Below are 17,366 nucleotides of genomic sequence, written 5' to 3' on the forward strand. Positions count from 1 at the left end.
CCAGCTCCTGGGTTCCCACTGGCTCTCCGCCCATTCCAGTCTGCCCCACAGAGCCCCTTACCCTATGGAAGTGACTTCTGTCATGGTCACCAGTGGGCTGTGTGTTGACAGACCCAGTGGCTACTTCCAGCAGAAGTCAATGATGTTGACTTTCTTCCTCCTCTTTCAGAGCCTGACTCTGACTCCAGAAACCTCCCTCTGTCCTGCCTCTCTATCTGCACAGCCACAAAGTCTCATCTTCTCTGAGAGATGAATGTCCTTGAACTCCACGTTGGGAGTTCCTCCTGGCCTCATACCAGGTTCCTTTCCCCCCTCTATAACAATACTGTCCAAAAGAAACCTCTACGAGGGTGGAAATATTACAGAAATGTGCTCTCCAGTGAAGGAACCACTGGCTCCTGAGCACTTGAAATGTGGCTAGTGTAATTGAGAAACTGAATTTTAAATTTTAAGTAATTATAATTAATTTTTATTGCTACAGGCAACCATGTTGGACAATGCAAGTCTAGATTGCCTTATCATGTGAGTTACTGTTGGCCTTACAATCCAGCTTTAATATTTATGTTTTCCCCATTTTTCTCTACAGCTCAGACCTCTTTACAGGGCTCCAGGATTGCTCTCCATCTGATAACTTGGAAGACTCACACACACTAAGTGAGCACAACTTAATGGTTCTTTGCTCGGCTGCCACTTCTTGAGAACGGCACCACCAGCCAACTACTTGGTTTGTTGAAGCCGGAGCTCAGCGTTGTTCTTGATTTTTCCCTTTGCCTTACTTTCCTGCATCTAAACCACCGTCTTTACCTCCAAAATGCATTTTTAATCTGTTGGCTTCCTTCCATTTCTACTACTATGCTTTAGTCCAAATGTCAGCATTTCTTGCCTGTACTACTTACAACAGTCTTTCTGTTCCAACTGAACTATCTATACAGTGTAAATACAATTCATCTCAAAACATAAATTCAATCACGTCACTCTCCTGCTTAGCCCTTGCTTTTAAAATAAAATCTAGGGGGCCGGCGCCGTGGCTCACTTGGTTAATCCTCCGCCTGCGGCGCCAGCATCCCGTATGGGCACTGGGTTCTAGTCCTGGTTGCTCCTCTTCCAGTCCAGCTCCCTGCTGTGGCCCGGGAAGGCAGTGGAGGATGGCCCAGGTGCTTGGGCACCTGCACCCACGTGGGAGACCAGGAAGAAGCTCCTGGCTTTGGATTGGCGCAGCGCAAGCTGCAGCAGCCATTTGGGAGGTGAACCAACGGAAGGAAGACCTTTCTCTCTGTCTCTCTCTCTCACTGTCTAACTCTATCTGACAGAAAAATAAATAAAATAAAATCTAAATTCCTTGTTTTGAGCTTCAAGACTCTGGAACCCAGTCTATTACCCTATTGCTTTTCTTTGCACCTTGTCATCATAACTTTCTGGGATCCCATGTGTTCTGCTGCTTCAGAGCCCTTGTACTGGCTGCAACTGTTCTACTAGCTTTTCACCTGGCTGACTTTTCTCAATCTGCAGGGCTTTTTAATTCTATTTTTAGGATTTATTTATCTATTTGAAAGACAGACACAGAGAGAGAGAGATAGAGAGAGAGAGAGAGAGAGATATCTCCCATTCACTGGTTCACTACACAAATGGTCACAAACAGTTGAGGCTGTGCCAGGCTGAAGTAGGGAGCCAGGAACTCCACCCAGGTCTTCCACATGGGTGGCAGGGGCCCAGTTCTTGGGCTATCTTCTGCTGCTTTCACAGGTGCATTAGCAGGAAGCAGTAAGTGGAGCATCTGGGACCCAAACCAGCACTCCTATGGGGAGCTCGCTTTGCAAGTGGTAACTTAGTGCCTGCCACCACAACACTAGCCCCTCAAACATCTGTTCTTGGTCTTTCATTTCTTCTTAATTTTTTTTAAACTTTTTTTTCAACTTTTGCTTAATAAATATAAATTTCTAAAGTACAACTTTTGAATTATAGCGGTTTTTTTTTTTTTGACAGGCAGAGTGGACAGTGAGAGAGAGAGAGAGACAGAGAGAAAGAATTGGCACATTTCTGAAGCCAGGAGCCAGGTGCTTCTCCTGGTCTCCCATGCAGGTGCAGAGCCCAAACACTTGAGCCATCCTCCACTGCCTTCCCGGGCCACAGCGGAGAGCTGGCCTGAAAGAGGGGCAACCAGGATAGAATCCAGTGCCCTGACCGGGACTAGAACCTGGTGTGCCGGCGCCACAAGGCGGAGGATTAGCCTGTTAAGCCATGGCGCCGGCCAAATTATAGCGGTTTTTCCCCCCATAACCTTCCTCCCACCTGCAACCATCCTATCTCCCACTCCCTCTCCCATCCTATTCTTCATCACAATTCATTTTCAATTATCTTTATATACAGAAGATCAATTTAGTATATAGTAAGTAAAGATTTCAACAGACTGCACCCACAAAGACACACAAAGTATAGAGAACTGTTTGAGTAGTAGTTTTGCCATTAATTCTCATAGTACAACAACATTAAGGACAGAGGTCCTACATGGGGAGCAGGTGCACAGTGACTCCTGTTGTTGATTGAACAATTGACACTCTTATTTCTGACGTCAGTAATCACCCGAGGCTCTTGTCATGAGCTGCCAAGGCTATGGAAGCCTCTTGAGTTCACCAACTCCGATCTTAATTTAGACAAGGCCATAGTCAAAGTGGAAGTTCTCTCCTCCCTTCAGAGAAAGGTAGTGCCTTCTTTGATGGGCCATTCTTTCCACTGGGATCTTATTCACAGAGATCTTTCATTTAGGTCATTTTTTTTCCCCACAATGCCTTGGCTTTCCATGCCTTCGAAACTTTATGGGCTTTTTAGCCAGATCCGAATGCCTTAAGGGCTGATTCTGAGGCCAGAGTGCTGTTTAGGACATCTGCCATTCTATGAGTCTGCTGTGTGTCCTGCTTCCCATGTAGGATCATTCTCTCCTTTTTAATTCTATCAATTATTTGCAGACACTGGTTTTATATATGTAATCCTTTTGACACTTAATCCTATCTTTTTGATCAATTATGAACTTAAACTGATCACTTTAACAAGTAAGATGGCATTGGTACTGCCACCTTGATGGGATTGAATTGGCACATTTCTAGCTCTACCACTAGGGGTAAGTCTGATTGAGCATGTGCCGAACTGTATATCTCCTCCCTGTCTTATTCCCACTCATATTTAACAGGGATCACTTTTCAGTTAAATTTAAATGACTAAGAATAATTGTATGTTAATTAAAGAGTTCAACCAATGGTATTAAGTAGAACAAAAAATACTAAAAGGAATAAAATAGTAAATTGTTCCTCGACAATCAGGACAAGGGCTGATCAAGACATTGTTTCTCATAGTGTCCATTTCACTTCAACAGGTTTCCTTTTAGGTGCTTAGTTAGTTGTCACCAATCAGGGAGAACATAATGATATTTGTCCCTTTGGGACTGGCTTATTTCACTCAGCATGATGTTTTCCAGATTCCTCCATTTTGTTGCAAATGACTGGATTTCATTTTTGTTTTTACTGTTGTATAGTATTCTACAGAGTACATATCCCATAATTTCTTTATCCAGTCTTCTGTTGATGGGCATTTAGGTTGATTCCATGTCTTATCTATTGTGAATTGAGCTGCAATAAACATTGAGGTGCAGACAGCTCTTTTGTTTGCCAATTTAATTTCCTTTGGGTAAATTCCAAGGGGTGGGATGGCTGGGTCATATGGTAGGGCTATACTCAAGTTTTTGAACAATGTCCAAATTGACTTCCATAGTGGCTTTACCAGTATGCATTCCCACCAACAGTGGATTAGTGTCCCTTTTTCTCCACATCCTTACCAGCATCTGTTGTTGGTAGATTTCTGTATGTGAGCCATTCTAACTTGGATGAGGTGAAACCTCATTGTGGTTTTGATTTGCATTTCCCTGATTGCTAGTGATACTGAACATTTTTTCATGTGTCTGTTGGCCATTTGGATTTCCTCTTTAGAAAAATGTCTATTGAGGTCCTTGGCCCATCTCTTAAGTGGGTTGTTTGTTTTGTTCTGGAGTTTCTTGATTTCTTTGTAGATTCTGGTTATTAACCCTTTATCTGTTGCATAATTTGCAAATATTTTTCCCATTCTGTCGATTGCCTCTTCACTTTCCTGACTGTTTCTTTTGCAGTACAGAAACTTCTCAATTTGATGTAATCCCAGTTGTTAATTTTGGCTTTGACTGCCTGTGCCTCCAGAGTCTTTTCCAAGAAGTCTTTTCCTGTGCCTATATCTTACAGGGTTTCTTCAATGTTCTCTAATAAACCTTTAATCCATGTCGAGTGGATTTTTGTGTAAGGTGTAAGGTAGGGGTCTTGCTTCATGCTTCTGCATGTGGAGATCCAGTTTTCCCAGCACCATGTGTTGAATGATCTTTCAATTCTGTAAGAAGCTTTTCTATCACCACTTTGTCCAAATAGGTTCACTGCCTTTAGTCTCTGTCTCAGCATGTTTTCTGTGTTCTGATATTCCCACCTCTGTGTAGCCCAGCAATCTGAAAGCCCAAAGCAGAGACTTCTATATAATTTGTCTCTGTGTGTCTAATACCAGCACAGCACAGACCTGTGATAGGAGCTCTGTGAATATTTGTTGAATAAATGACTGAATGAAGGAACTGATGTTTTGATGTATAGGTAGAGGAGGGCACCCTAATTTTATTGTGTTTAAAGTCCAGTCCTAAATTTGAGCTTTTTTTCAAAAAAAAAAGATTTATTTATTTATTTGAAAGAGTTACACAGAGAGAGAAGGAGAGGCAGAGAGAGAGAGAGAGAGGTCTTCCATCTGATACTTCACTCCCCAAATGGCCGCAATAGCTGGAGCTGCGTCTATCCAAAGCCAGGAGCCAAAAGCTTCTTCCAGGTCTCCCACACAGGTGCAGGGGCCCAAGGACTTGTGTCATCTTTTGCTACTTTTCCAGGCCATGGCAGAGATAGATCAGAAGTGGAGCAGCCGGCACTTGAACTGGCGCCCATATGGGATGCTGGCACTGCAGGAGGTGGCTTTACCTGCCCGGTGACAGTGCTGGCCCCTGAGCTTTTTTAAAAAAAGATTTATTTGTTTATTTGAAAGGTAGAGTTATGGAGAGAGAGAGGGAGGGAGAGAGATCTTCCATCTGCTGGTTCATTTCCCAGATGGGTGCAATAGCTAGGTAGGGCAGAGCCAAGCCAAAGCCAGGAGCCTGAAGCTCCATCCAGATCTCCCGTGTGGGTGGTGGGGGTCCAAGCACTTGGGCCATTTTCCACTGCTCTCTAGTGCATTAGCAAGGAGCTGGATTGGAAGTTGGGCAATTGGGACTCAAACTGGTGCCCCTATGGTGTGCTGGTGTCATAGGTGGCCAGTCTCTTACATTTTTTCATTTAAAAATGAAATTTCTTTCATTAAAAAATGGCAGAGCAGTGGCATCCAGGAGAATGGTGGGAATCTTGAATATTAAGCCCGCTTGGAATACTTTCCCTTCCTTCCTTCCTTCCTTCCTTCCTTCCTTCCTTCCTTCCTTCCTTCCTTCCTAACATTTATTTATTTATTTGAAAGTCAGAGTTACACACAGAGAGAAGGAAAGGCAGAGAGAGAGAGAGAGAGAGAGAGAGAGAGAGAGAGAGAGAGAGAGAGAGAGGTCTTCCGTCTGATGGTTCACTCCCCAATTGGTGCAACTGCCAGAGCTGTACTGATCCGAAGTTGGGAGCCAGGAGCTTATTCCAGATCTTCCACGAGGGTGCAGGGGCCCAAGGATTCGGGCCATCTTCTACTGCTTTCCCAGGCTGTACCAGTGCCCATATTAGATGCCAGCTCTTCAGGCCAGGGCTTTAACCTGATGCACCACAGCACTGGCCCCTTGATTTCTTTTTAAAATCTCAATTTCATGGGGAAAAGTTTCATTCATGTCATGTATGGATTTCTTTAGTTCATGGATTTGCTTCTGATTACTTCTAAGTAATCCCATAATCAATTTTTGAATTCCGTTTCTGGCATTTCTTCAATCTCTTCATCTTCACACTGTAGTATTAAAGTGGTATGTTCTTTTGGAGGTGTCATGCTGTCTTCCCTATTGTTTCTTGAATTGTTCATTTATTTTTAGGCATTTTTTGGGGATAGATGTTGGTTTGTCTTTTTTCCCCTGTGCTGACTTTTATCTTTGGACTATGCTTCTGTGGCTTAGTGTAATGTCCAGCATTTCAGTGAATACCCAGAGGTGTGTTCTGGGTATGGTCAGGCAGTTCTGTTCAGTACTCCAGAGTGAGGGGGAGTGTCCAAGGTGACACCCAAGTTGAGTATGGTAAATCAATTCTCTCTCTCTCTCCCTCCCTCTATCAGAGGGGTTGTTTGTTCTTCTTTGTTGGCATATTCTCACACTCACCTCCTTTCCTCATAGGAGACCAATACCTGGGTACTAGCCCCAGTGGGTACAATTTTCATCTGTGCTGCCACACCAGTCACACAAAGGATCTGTGCAGTCCTCAGTGTAACATGGTTCCTGCCGCAATGACCCTCACCAGGGAGTCAGGGAGTCCCGAGTGTGTGGAGCCACCCACAGCGACTGCTCAAAGCTCCAGCCACACCCTGCACCCTCCCATGCAGCCACAGAGTTTTCACAGTCCTGGCACACAAGGCTCCCACAGTGATGAGCACCCAGCCCCCTGTCAGTTCTCCCAGCCAGACTCAGAAATCTCCTCTCGGCTCATTGCTAGGCACACTGAGCTGATATGAGCTGATAGAACTGTTACATATGTCCAAAATGGTGCCCGCCCTCTCTCAGCTAGTTAAGGATGCCAGTGCCGGGTGGTCGGGGAGAGAGAGACATGCCCCCCTTTTTTCCTCTAGGTTGGCAGGTACACTGTCTCCCATAGGGCTCCAAGCTGGACTCATGCCAGGCTCTTCCAGCAGCTTTATCACCAGTGGCTTGGGCTGCTGCAGTCTGGTCTCACCTCACTCCAAAGCTGGTGCTGAGGCTCTCAGCTGCTGGGATCCTGAATTGTGCATGTCAACACCCTCCACATAGGTCCACAGTGTCCCTCCAATTTGTGTGTAGGTTCCTCTCTCATTTTTCTCCCTAACTCTTCCCCAACATTGCACTTTCTCCACTTTTTTTAAACTATCTTCCCCTAGACTAAATTAGTAAGCACTCTCCATGTTTCACCATCTTGAAAAAACCTGAATATGTATTCTTAGGTCTCCCTGGATTCCAACCCAGTTCTCTCATTAACTCAAGTAGCTCAGAGTACAGCTGGGAGGATTAAATAAATTAATATGTGTTCAGGATCCAGAATATATTTATACTATATATAAATATGTTGTAGGGCCAGCGCTGTGGCGTAGTGGGTGAAGCTGCCACCTGCAGTGCTGGCATCCCATATGGGTGCTGGTTCAAGTCCTGGCTGCTCCACTTCCAATCCAGATCCCTGCTAATGAGCCTGGAAAATCAGTGGAGGATGGCCCAAGTGAAGAGAACTGGGGGAAGCTCATGGCTCCTGACTTCAAATTGGCACAGCTTCAGCTGTTGGAGTCATCTGGGGAGTGAACCAGTGGATGGAAGACACATCTCTCTCTGTCCCTCTCTCTCTCCCTCTCCCTACCCCTATCTCTCTCCCTCTCCATCTTTCTCTGTGTAACTCTTTCAAATAAATAAATCTTTTTTAAAAAAATGGATTGTAAGCTATGAATTTTGGCAATGGAAATCTAGAGAAAAAGTAACCCATGAGCGGACTAGGCCTCCTTTCCTTTGGCAAAAAAGTTGGCTGCAAAATCAGAGGGGTGTGTTCTTGCATGTGGAACCTGTGGTAAGTACAGCAGGTGCCTTTCACATCAGGGTATTAGGACTTTATCAATCAAGTGGCCCCCAGAGGACACCCGATGATTTAAAATGACATCTGACATAACCGTAATTTAGTCATACAAACTGGGTCCTGTACACAAATTTGAGGATGATACCTCTTTCCCACCCACATTCTCAAAAATGTATTTCTTCTATGGTTTGTTATCTTTGAAAGCTTAGTATATATCCTCTAAGTATTGGGAGCAAAGCAAAAGCTCATATGTGTGTCCTCCAAATGTTGAGAAGAGGTGACAGAGTATAATAATAACATTTCAAAAACAAACTACAATGCTATCAAACTATTTAATAAGGTTTAATACTATATAAAGTATTACATAACCTGTTTCCAGGTGCTACCATGAATTTTTTTCCTAATTCTGTTTTGAAATAACTCAAGCATCAGCTACATTACTTTAAAATGTTTAATTATATTTAATTGAACATTATAAATTACATTTATAAGGAACAGCAAAGCTATACATGAATAAAATATTTCAATTTGAACACTAATCAAGAAAAAAATCTTTAGTACAGTAAGAATTCATTAAACACATATCATTGTTAGGCTGTCTCTGTAATGAAAACCATTATGTAAAGAAAAGCTATTCAGCTACTACTGAAAACCCAAATTCTTTTACAAATTATTGTATTTTATCATTGCCAGAGAGTTCCTTAAAAAAAAAAAAAACGGGAGGAGATAAAATAATCAAAATAAGCTCTTAAAGCTATTTTAACAGATTCTACACGCTAAATAAAATTTTATGAAATGACGCAGGGGATAAGATTTTGCAAGTTTCTTCCTGGAGTTCTTTAGGTAGTCTCTAACAGCCAAATAGAGAGGGGTGAAATTCCCTTATAAAGTCAAGTGGAGAAAAGGCTGGCTTAGAACCAGAACTGGGGTCCCTGACTAATGCAGCAGCCAGCAAGCTCAGTGCACTTGGGCCGGTGTTCAGCCTTTGTGGGCTCCAGTTGGCTGATTGGCTCATTTTGGAGATTCTCAGCTTCCCAAGCTACTTCTGTGTACCCACAGCTGGTCTCAAAACGCTGTGCAGACTTTCCCTGTGCCATCTCAGCATCCCAGCTAGCCATTTACTCTGCTCATCAGCATCCTGACTACTAAAGAAATCTCTATTTCTTGATGTACAAGAAGAGTGAGATAGGTGTCATTTCATGTTCTACTGCCTGCCAGTTCGCCAGTCAATATTGGGGTGCATCCTGGATTGTCTTTCAAAAGTCCTCATTGTCATAACTCAAGAATGGGACTGCCCTATCCGAGTAACTCATTGCAGAGCCCAGCCCAGACAAGCACACATCCCAAGTGTCTGCTCCATCTGTCCTCGAGGGAGCCTCCCGTTGAGGGAAGTCCAGTGTGGGTCTGATGGCCTGGCAGTCTCCTGGAAGTGTCAGAGGAGAGGCTGCTCTGTTGGTGCTGGCTGGGGTGTCCAAGGGTTCTGGATGGACAGACATCAGAGCATTTTCAGAGACATAGTTGCAGCTGGAAAGGCTGGAGTGCTCTAGCACGTGGTCACTGTAAGCCAGAGCAGTGGGCTGGAAGGCCTGGTAGGACACTTTGGTGGTGGTGGTGATGACTGTCTGTAGGGCTGGAGCACCTGCTGCAGGGGATGTGAGATGCCTGCAGGGAAGCTCTGGGTTATAATAAGGCCTAGTGGCCATGGCCTGGAACTCTCCATGGTCAATTCTTTCCCCAAGGCCAGGTCTTCCAAGAGCTGGTCTCCAGCCATGCTGTTTATTGGTAAAGTCATAGCTTCTCTCATAGCTATTGTAGGAATTGACATCATACTGAAGTGTGTTCAGATGAACCCACTCTGCTTCATTAGGGACACTGGTGGACTCTGTATACAAGGTAGGATATAGGTTCGAATTTGTGTAATCAGGACCTGCCAATTCATACCTACAAGTTGGCCTGGACAAATAGATTCTTGGGGTTGGGTACTTGTGAAAGGGTGGCATTATGTCTCCTTGAAAGGTGGCAAGGTCACAGGTGGCTTTGTAAGCCTCAGAGTTTGGGAAGGAGGGGCAAGTCTGAGCTGAAATAGGGAAGCTGGGGTCAGCAATTGTATCGAGCAGTTCTGGATTTTCCAGGGGTGGTGTGTTGAAATCTCCACGTCTGTCTTGATTCTCTCCTGCCTAAAAAAGTGATACAGACATATGATAAATAAATTGTTTGCACATCCCTCCTGTAACAGTAGCCAATCACATAAATAAAACCCAGCTTCCCAGTGGTGTGGACAGTACTGCTCGGGTACAGGATTTGGGTCCGTGGTCTAGGGATGGATAAGCTTGAGCTAACTCAGGCCTGAGTATCACACAGTGAACACGGAAGGTCCCTGGCAGCCAGGCATTTGGGTTTGAACAGTAAATGACCCTATTCTCACCCATATTATCTTCATAAGAGAGCAGACTCAGGAGCCATACAGTCCTGGGTTCAAGTCCTGTTTCTGCCCCTCACTAATTGAGCTAATCCAACCTCTCTGAGCCTTGGATTCCTCATTTCAAACATGGGACTTAACAACAGCAACCTGACTGTAGGGTTTCTGTAATCATCAGATGTATGACACTCTTAGATCAGTATGTGGCACAGAGGAAGTGCTGGAATAATGTCAGTTTCTATTTTGCTCACACTAACACTTTGCCTGCTTGACAAGCTCCAGTTGAAAGGTCAAACTGGATCAAACTGCCCCAAGAAATTTTATCTGTTCCTGTGTAAGCAATGTAAAACATTCTCTCAAGGATGCACCTGCCATAATCCTCCCTTAATTATCTACAGTCAACTACTGTTCAAAAAAATTAAGTAGAAAATTCCAGAAATAATATGTGAGCTTTATTAACACATATTATTATAATTATTCTATTAAGCTTTATTATAGCTATGAATATATATATATATATATATATACACACACACATACAGTATAAAGAGGGCTCGGTATGACCTGAAGTTTGAGGCATCCATTGGCGGTCTTGAAACGTCTCTCCCATGATCAAGGAGTCTATGGTATCTCTTTCTTTGTCACTAACTGGATCATGTATTTGGATGTCAGCACACACCCTAACTATATTGTTGTCCTTAAGTTTTTTTTTTTAAGGAGGGATTAGAATCATTCTCCAGAGATGGGCTTTGGCACAGCAGTCAAGTTGCTGTTTAAGATGCCCACATGTCATACCTGAGTACCTGGGCTTGAGTCCCAGCTAAACTCCCTGATTCTATCTTTCTGCTAATGCTCCCCCTGGTAGATAGCAGGTGATGGCTTAAGTAGTTGGGTTCCTGCCACCCCCATGGGAGATGCCGATTGAATTCTCAGTTTCTGTCTTTGGCCTGACATAACCCTGGCCATTGCAAGCATTCTGGGTCTCTGCCTTCCAAATAAATAAAACAAACGAAAATTTAGAAATTCTATCCCAATGTTGACACTATGTTTTGTCAGATAATTTTCACATAAGATCGTAACTTTGTAATTACTGTATGAGATTCCTATTTCAATTAATTATCAGTGTATCCTGCTATGGAAATAGACACAGAGCACGGTGCTGGGCCAGCTCCCCAGTACCTCAGGGTCTCGAATTCTCTTCTTCTGGGGCTGGAAGAAAGAAGCCATGTGTCTCTTGATGGCACTTCTTCTAGCTTCCGTCTCCGACTTACTCTCTGGTCTTGGGTGGTCGTGGACCCCCTTGGCCTGCGTTAATGAAGAAATGAGTCAGATGTTTGCTCCTCTGAAGCAGGGGTGGGGAAGGCCTGGCTCCCGGGCAGTATAAGGCCCACAGAATCATGTGGTCTGGTCCTGACAAGGCAACCGCAGGGGGGAGCTGCGATTCAATGAATCTACAGCCGGCTAATTTTTAAGTTGATTTTTGTATGACCATGAATGATGTTATGAAAAAAGGCTCCACCCCTGCAGCTAGCCATGTGGGCCTGAGTTAATCACGCCTTTCCCAAGATCCCAAGTTGTCTTTTTCCTAAATGATAGGAAAAAGAATCCTTGAATAAAATGGCATCAATAATAGACATTTTAAAAGATTACCTGCACTCCCTTCAACCTATTAAATGAGCTGTAACTACACCTTGGTCCACCACGGCCCTAAAGAAACACACAGCTTATGAACTTCTGCCTAATAGGTCCCTGGGGGAGATCCAACACCCATTTCTGGTCACCGGAGCTGCACTCCACGCCCATCACGAATTATAGTCTCACTTCACCTACCTGAAAAAATATGGCGCTGCCATCAAGCCGCCAGAAATTGGTTACCGGGTACCCACTGTGCCCTCGACAAGGAATCAGCTCCAGAGGCGAATGACAGTTGGGGCACGCCTTCTCTGCAAACCCCCAAGGGAGAGAGATTAGACCCTGGGCTCCGAGGGAAGAAAGTGGATACTGGGGGGAGAGGACCCAGGACTCCCAGGCCGCCCCGCCCCGCCCGCGCCCTCACTCTGCTGTTTCAGCCGCGCCTTGTCGCAGATGGCCGGTCGCAGCTGCAGCCGGGAGCCGTCGGGCAGGACACAGCCATGCGCGCACACCACCACGCCCAGGCAGGACTTCTTGAGGATGTGGCCGTTGTGGTTGTTGGTGTTGCGCATGGCCCAGCCGCTCTGGTGGCGCTGCGCCTTCTTCTCGTCGCTGCTGTAGATGAAGCGCACGTAGCCGTCGGGCCACTCTCGGAAGTGGTCGAAGTGGGCTGGCTCCTATGAAAAAAGGCGCCGAGCTCGACCAGGCTCCAAGCACACGCACTGCCCTTTTCTCCAAGCCCGTTAGAAGAGGAACAGGTTATTGTTAAATCCCAAAATGCTGCGAAACACCAAACCATACCCCCACAAAATGCTGCTCTTCCTGGCTATGGCTGCCTTTGGGACAAATGGCTAGTCACTGGTGAGTATACACTGCCTGTCTCCTAAATGCTACACTGTATTAACTCATCTAGCCTTTACCACATGTGCGGGCAGGAAGTACTACTCCACCCATTTTACCCACTAGGACATGGACATCAGAGGGGTCAGTTGGCTTGGCCAAGGTCACACAGCTCGCAGGACCCAGCTCTAGGATTTGTACCCTGGCACTTAGACTCCACAGCTTGTGTTTCTTACCAGTTCTTGGTTTGTTTAAATGTGATTTTCAAGTGGAGTGTGAAAGTGCCAGCGTAAAAAAGGGATTGCAATGCTCTATCGTGGGGATGAAATTTATCCTGTAAAAATCTGTATTATAGCCCAGTGTGTTTTTTTCCCAAAAGCTCTTGATTGCCTATGCCAAACCAAATGGACTTTAACATAATCAGCAATGTCTACAGCACATCAGAGAGGCAAAGACGGCTCTCCTCTAGACTGCCAGCGTAGCATACATTAATATACTGATTTAAGGTTAAGTCCCAAGTGATGTATTCATGCTGCTAACTCCATGTTTTTATTAAACGTGAGTATCTTTGAACATCCAACTTTAGTATCTTAGTAACAAACCAGCCACTGAGAGTATACCCTGAGTTCTGCCCTGATGGTACAGACTGAGCCCCAGAGTTCACCCAGCTATGGGGCCAGGGACATGGCAGGTGAAGACACAGAGGAGGTTATTTGAAAATCAAAACATCAGCAGAGGATTGCAGGATTGGGTTTCCTTTGCTCTGACATGCTTGTGTGTGTAGAGATACAGAGAACAGGACTGTAGGGCGGGGGCAGAGCTGAGATGGTTATCTAGTTCCTCCACCTGATGACAGGTTCATCTCTGAGACTAAGGCAAACTCAAGGACTCTCTCAAGGTCAGGGAGCCTGTTTAGCTTCTCCTTTGGTTAGAGCAGTGCTAGCTTGCTAAGTTTTCTCCATTTTCTTTCACTATTCCAGTGAGTCTGTCGCTTTTGAGATGTTACACACATTCCCTATGGAAGAATCAATCTCCCAAGCAAAAGAAAATCCTTAAGAGATGAGCCATTATTGCATTACTTGGAGGTGACTCTCATGTAAAATACAAGCTCAGAATGTTTTCCATGAGGATTTATGTGGATAGAAGTCAGCAAGGAGGAGACACACGTGTGGACTGTGGTCCACTTGTGCACAGATGGCACAGTGTAGCTCTGAAGTAGGCAGACCTTAAAACAAACCGACTACAAATGTGCACGTCCAAAGACGTGTTGCATTCCAATGAATTGCTGTTCTTCTGAACATTAATCTGGCACATAATAGAAGATAAATGCTATGTCTCTTGAGCCTGTGCCACCACGTTGCTTCAGGTCTACCTTCACAAATGTGTGGGGAAGAAACTCCCATGGTCCCCTCACCTGCACCCAGGACTTTTTGACTTGAACCAGCATCACCAAGGGTACTGCTCAGTTCCCAGTTCATTCTCTGTATTCCCACCCATTAAAACAAAAAATTCACCCTAAAAGAATGACTATGCTGATGGCCCCAGGAGTGTAACTGTGGAGTTTCCTTCATCCAGGCAGTAGAGAATGGCTGAATAAATTGTTTCAGATTTGAGTCGCCTCCATTTACAGCCTTCTCTCACAGTTTGGATGTGAGAGAAGCAGTGGTATTTACATTGTTTAGATTCTTCCCTCAATTTCTACTGGATTTCAAATAAGTGGAGGAGCAGAGGGGCATTTGATTTCTCTCTTGGGTAAAGGAAAGTGAGGGAGTCTACTGTCTCCTGATGGCCTTTCCCTGCTGCCTTCGCTGTGTTTTGAGACAAGCGCACAAGGAAATAGCAGAGAGAAGACAGCCCCAAACCCAGATCTACCTTTTGTAGAGAATACAGAAATTCCCTCTGCGTGTGAGGGCTCTCAGAAATAGGGGGAAGGGGTCCTGCTCACAGGGTCTCTGCCATATCCCCGTCTCTGGATGGACCCCGCCACGCGTGCCACTCTCACCTTGGGCATGTGCGGATCATTGATGTCCCAGATGAGCTTCATCCCGTGGGAGCACACAGGGTCCGCGTTCTGCCCGGCGTCCACCGGCATCCGTGCGCTTCGCCCGCGCTCTCTGCGCAGGATCCTTAAAGAGAAAAAGAGAGGAGAGGGGCGCACGGCGGCTTTCCTTTCTTTAAAAGGAAAGGAGTGTGTGTGTGTGTGTGTGTGTGTGCGTGAGAGAGAGAGAGAGAGAGAGAGAGAGAGAGAGAGTTAAAAATCCGGAAGCCGCGGACTGTAGCTTGGGAGCCAGGCAGAGCCCTGTCCCCAGCTGCGGTGCTGAAGGGACCCGCCCGACCCCAGCATCCCGCACGTTTATAATCGCTCAGGTGCAGCCGCTCCGCCTTTCCTCGCCCCCCTCTGTAGTCACCCCCTCTCGGACAGAGCCAGGAACCGAGACGTCAAGGTTGAGCTGGGCCTGGAAGCTGAGGGAACCTGACGCTAAGGCGCCGGGACGGGGGTGGGGGAGGCGGGCAGGTTGAAGTCTCATTTAAGTTGCAAACCAGTTTACTCTGAACCTCGCTCAGGCTCCGTGTCGGAGAGGGCTTAGATCTAGGACTTTGGTGCGGAGCTTTCCCCCCCTAAGTCCCCCGGGAGCCAGCCCTGAATTCCGGGGCAGCGCGGGAACCCCGGTCCGGGTTTGGAGCTCTTGCGGTTGGTGTTGTGCGTGTCCCGGAGCCTTTGGACGTCAGAGGGGTCACTGGGTGTTCCGTGCGCAGATGGGCCTTGGCGCGCCCAGGCCACCAGGGGCTGCAGGGGGACCTGGCCGGCGGGAGGGGAGTCCCAGATGGGGACCCCGAAGGAGGCGGGCGAGATGCGCCGGAGTTGGCTGGCCAGGGCCAGGGAGCTGAGCTCGGCGGGCCAGGCGCCCGAGTCTCCAAGAACCTGCGGATCTCTCCGCCGCCTGGACATCCTCCAAGCTGCAGCTTTCGCACCTGCGGGGCCGACGTTGCCAACGCTATCTAAACACAACTGTTTTAAAAAATACATATTTATTGTGGCAATCTCACGACGAAATCTCACTTATTCCATCACAGCCTTGTGAGGCTCCGGGGGCCTGGAGGACCCCTGGCGAGGACGATGTGGTTCCCAGGGCTAGGACCAAGCTGTCTTCACCTATGCGGTCGCCTCACCTACGCGCCCGCAACTGAAGTGACTAAAAGCGCTGGGCTTCCAGAATTTGCTCCCTGAGCTCTTGTTTTGCTGCCCACAGTTTCCAGCCCTGGTCAAAGAGAGCCAGCACATCACTGTTAGAAGCTGTTCTGTACCCGCACGGCTCTGAGCCTGGAGACCCGCGCACCGTGCGCAACACCGCGGGATTGGTTCTCCCCGTTGACGCAAGGCGGGAAAGCAGGTGCATCTAAGGCGCGCAACAACCCCAGGCAGCGAGGGAGCGTCCACGCTGGCCACTCGCCTGCCTCCCCAGCTAAGGGCACAGTGAAGCTTGCTTAGGAAAATCGATCTTCCCGGCAGCTAAGCAGGTTTCGGAGCAGCTCGCCCAGGGCGGCGGAGCAGTGAGCTCGTGGGCGCGGGGTGCAGGTGAGCGCGGGCGCGCGTGGGAGAGGAAGGTAAGGCCGGCTTTGGGCAGTTCCTCGCGCTTACTTCTTCCTCTAGCTTTAAGCTGGAGAACTCTCAAACAAGGGCGGACAGACTTAACGGAAGAAAGTTCTCTGTTTTCCTGAAATGTCGTTGATAGGGATTCTGCTTCAAGTCACTCTCCAGTGGTCGCCCGCTCAGGTGTGGTGGGGACAAACGTGCCGGCTCTGCAGGATTTCTGGTTCCTGCCTCACTGCCCAGGGTTCCGCCAATTCCTGCCGCTCGGATGCTTTTGTGTTGCTTTTTGTCTTCCACCGCTAGATTAAAACCCCTGACTTTCAATTTTGAATAAATCGATGGTCCGTTAAATGTAATGGATTAAGATAATACTCTCAAATGTTTTTAACTTCAACAAGTCACTTAAAGTTACCTTTGAGAATGCATAACAATTAATTTCTGGTCTTATGCAAACAACATCAGAAGATTTGTCGCCTCTATTTTTGGAGTGTTCCTAGAGAGTACTCACCTTCCAAAACTGTGACTTTTTAATGTAAAGGAAAATCAGTTGATTTCTAAATGGATTCTAAGTGTCTAGAACAGTTACAGAGCCCTTCCCATATTTAGTTGGAGAAGAGTAAGGATATATATTCCAAGTTGCCATAAAATTATGTTTTACTGATACTACAGTTTTATGAAAGCTGATCAAAATGAAAGTTTAATAAATAGATATTGCTATTATGTTTTATTTTTCCCAGAAGATTTGCATCTGCTACTGTAGAGTTTGGAAGACTAAACTCCCCTCTCCTCCACCCCCCTCCCCATCTGAAAATAATTGATTATGAGGCAGGAGATGTGGCTCAGCAGGTTAAGCCTACAGAGTAGGTTTGAGTCACTGCTGCTCTACTTCTGATCCATCTCCCTGCTAATACATCTGAGTTCTTGTCACTCACATGGAAGACATGCATGGGGTTCCAGGCCCCTGGATCTGGCCTGCCAAGCCCTGGCGTTGCAGCCAGTGGGGAGTGAAAATTCTCTTTCTGCTTTTCATACTAATAACATAAATCTTTAAAAAAATTGCTTATGAAATTTTCTACATCCT

General features: G+C 46.3%; 1 protein-coding gene across 1 annotated transcript; it reads right to left on the reverse strand.

Moving 5' to 3' along the window:
• Nucleotides 1-9,058: 9,058 nt before the first annotated feature.
• On the reverse strand, nucleotides 9,059-14,785 carry GCM2 (glial cells missing transcription factor 2). The gene is made up of 5 exons (XM_062187329.1): nucleotides 14,696-14,785; nucleotides 12,278-12,530; nucleotides 12,052-12,164; nucleotides 11,401-11,526; nucleotides 9,059-9,979 (listed from the first exon to the last, which is right to left on the reverse strand). Exons 1-5 carry the CDS (start codon nucleotides 14,783-14,785, stop codon nucleotides 9,059-9,061), a joined length of 1,503 nt encoding a protein of 500 aa, XP_062043313.1.
• Between the last annotated feature and the right edge of the window lie 2,581 nt (nucleotides 14,786-17,366).

Source organism: Lepus europaeus, chromosome 3 (genome assembly GCF_033115175.1).
Source record: "Lepus europaeus isolate LE1 chromosome 3, mLepTim1.pri, whole genome shotgun sequence".
Lineage (NCBI taxonomy): Eukaryota > Metazoa > Chordata > Mammalia > Lagomorpha > Leporidae > Lepus > Lepus europaeus.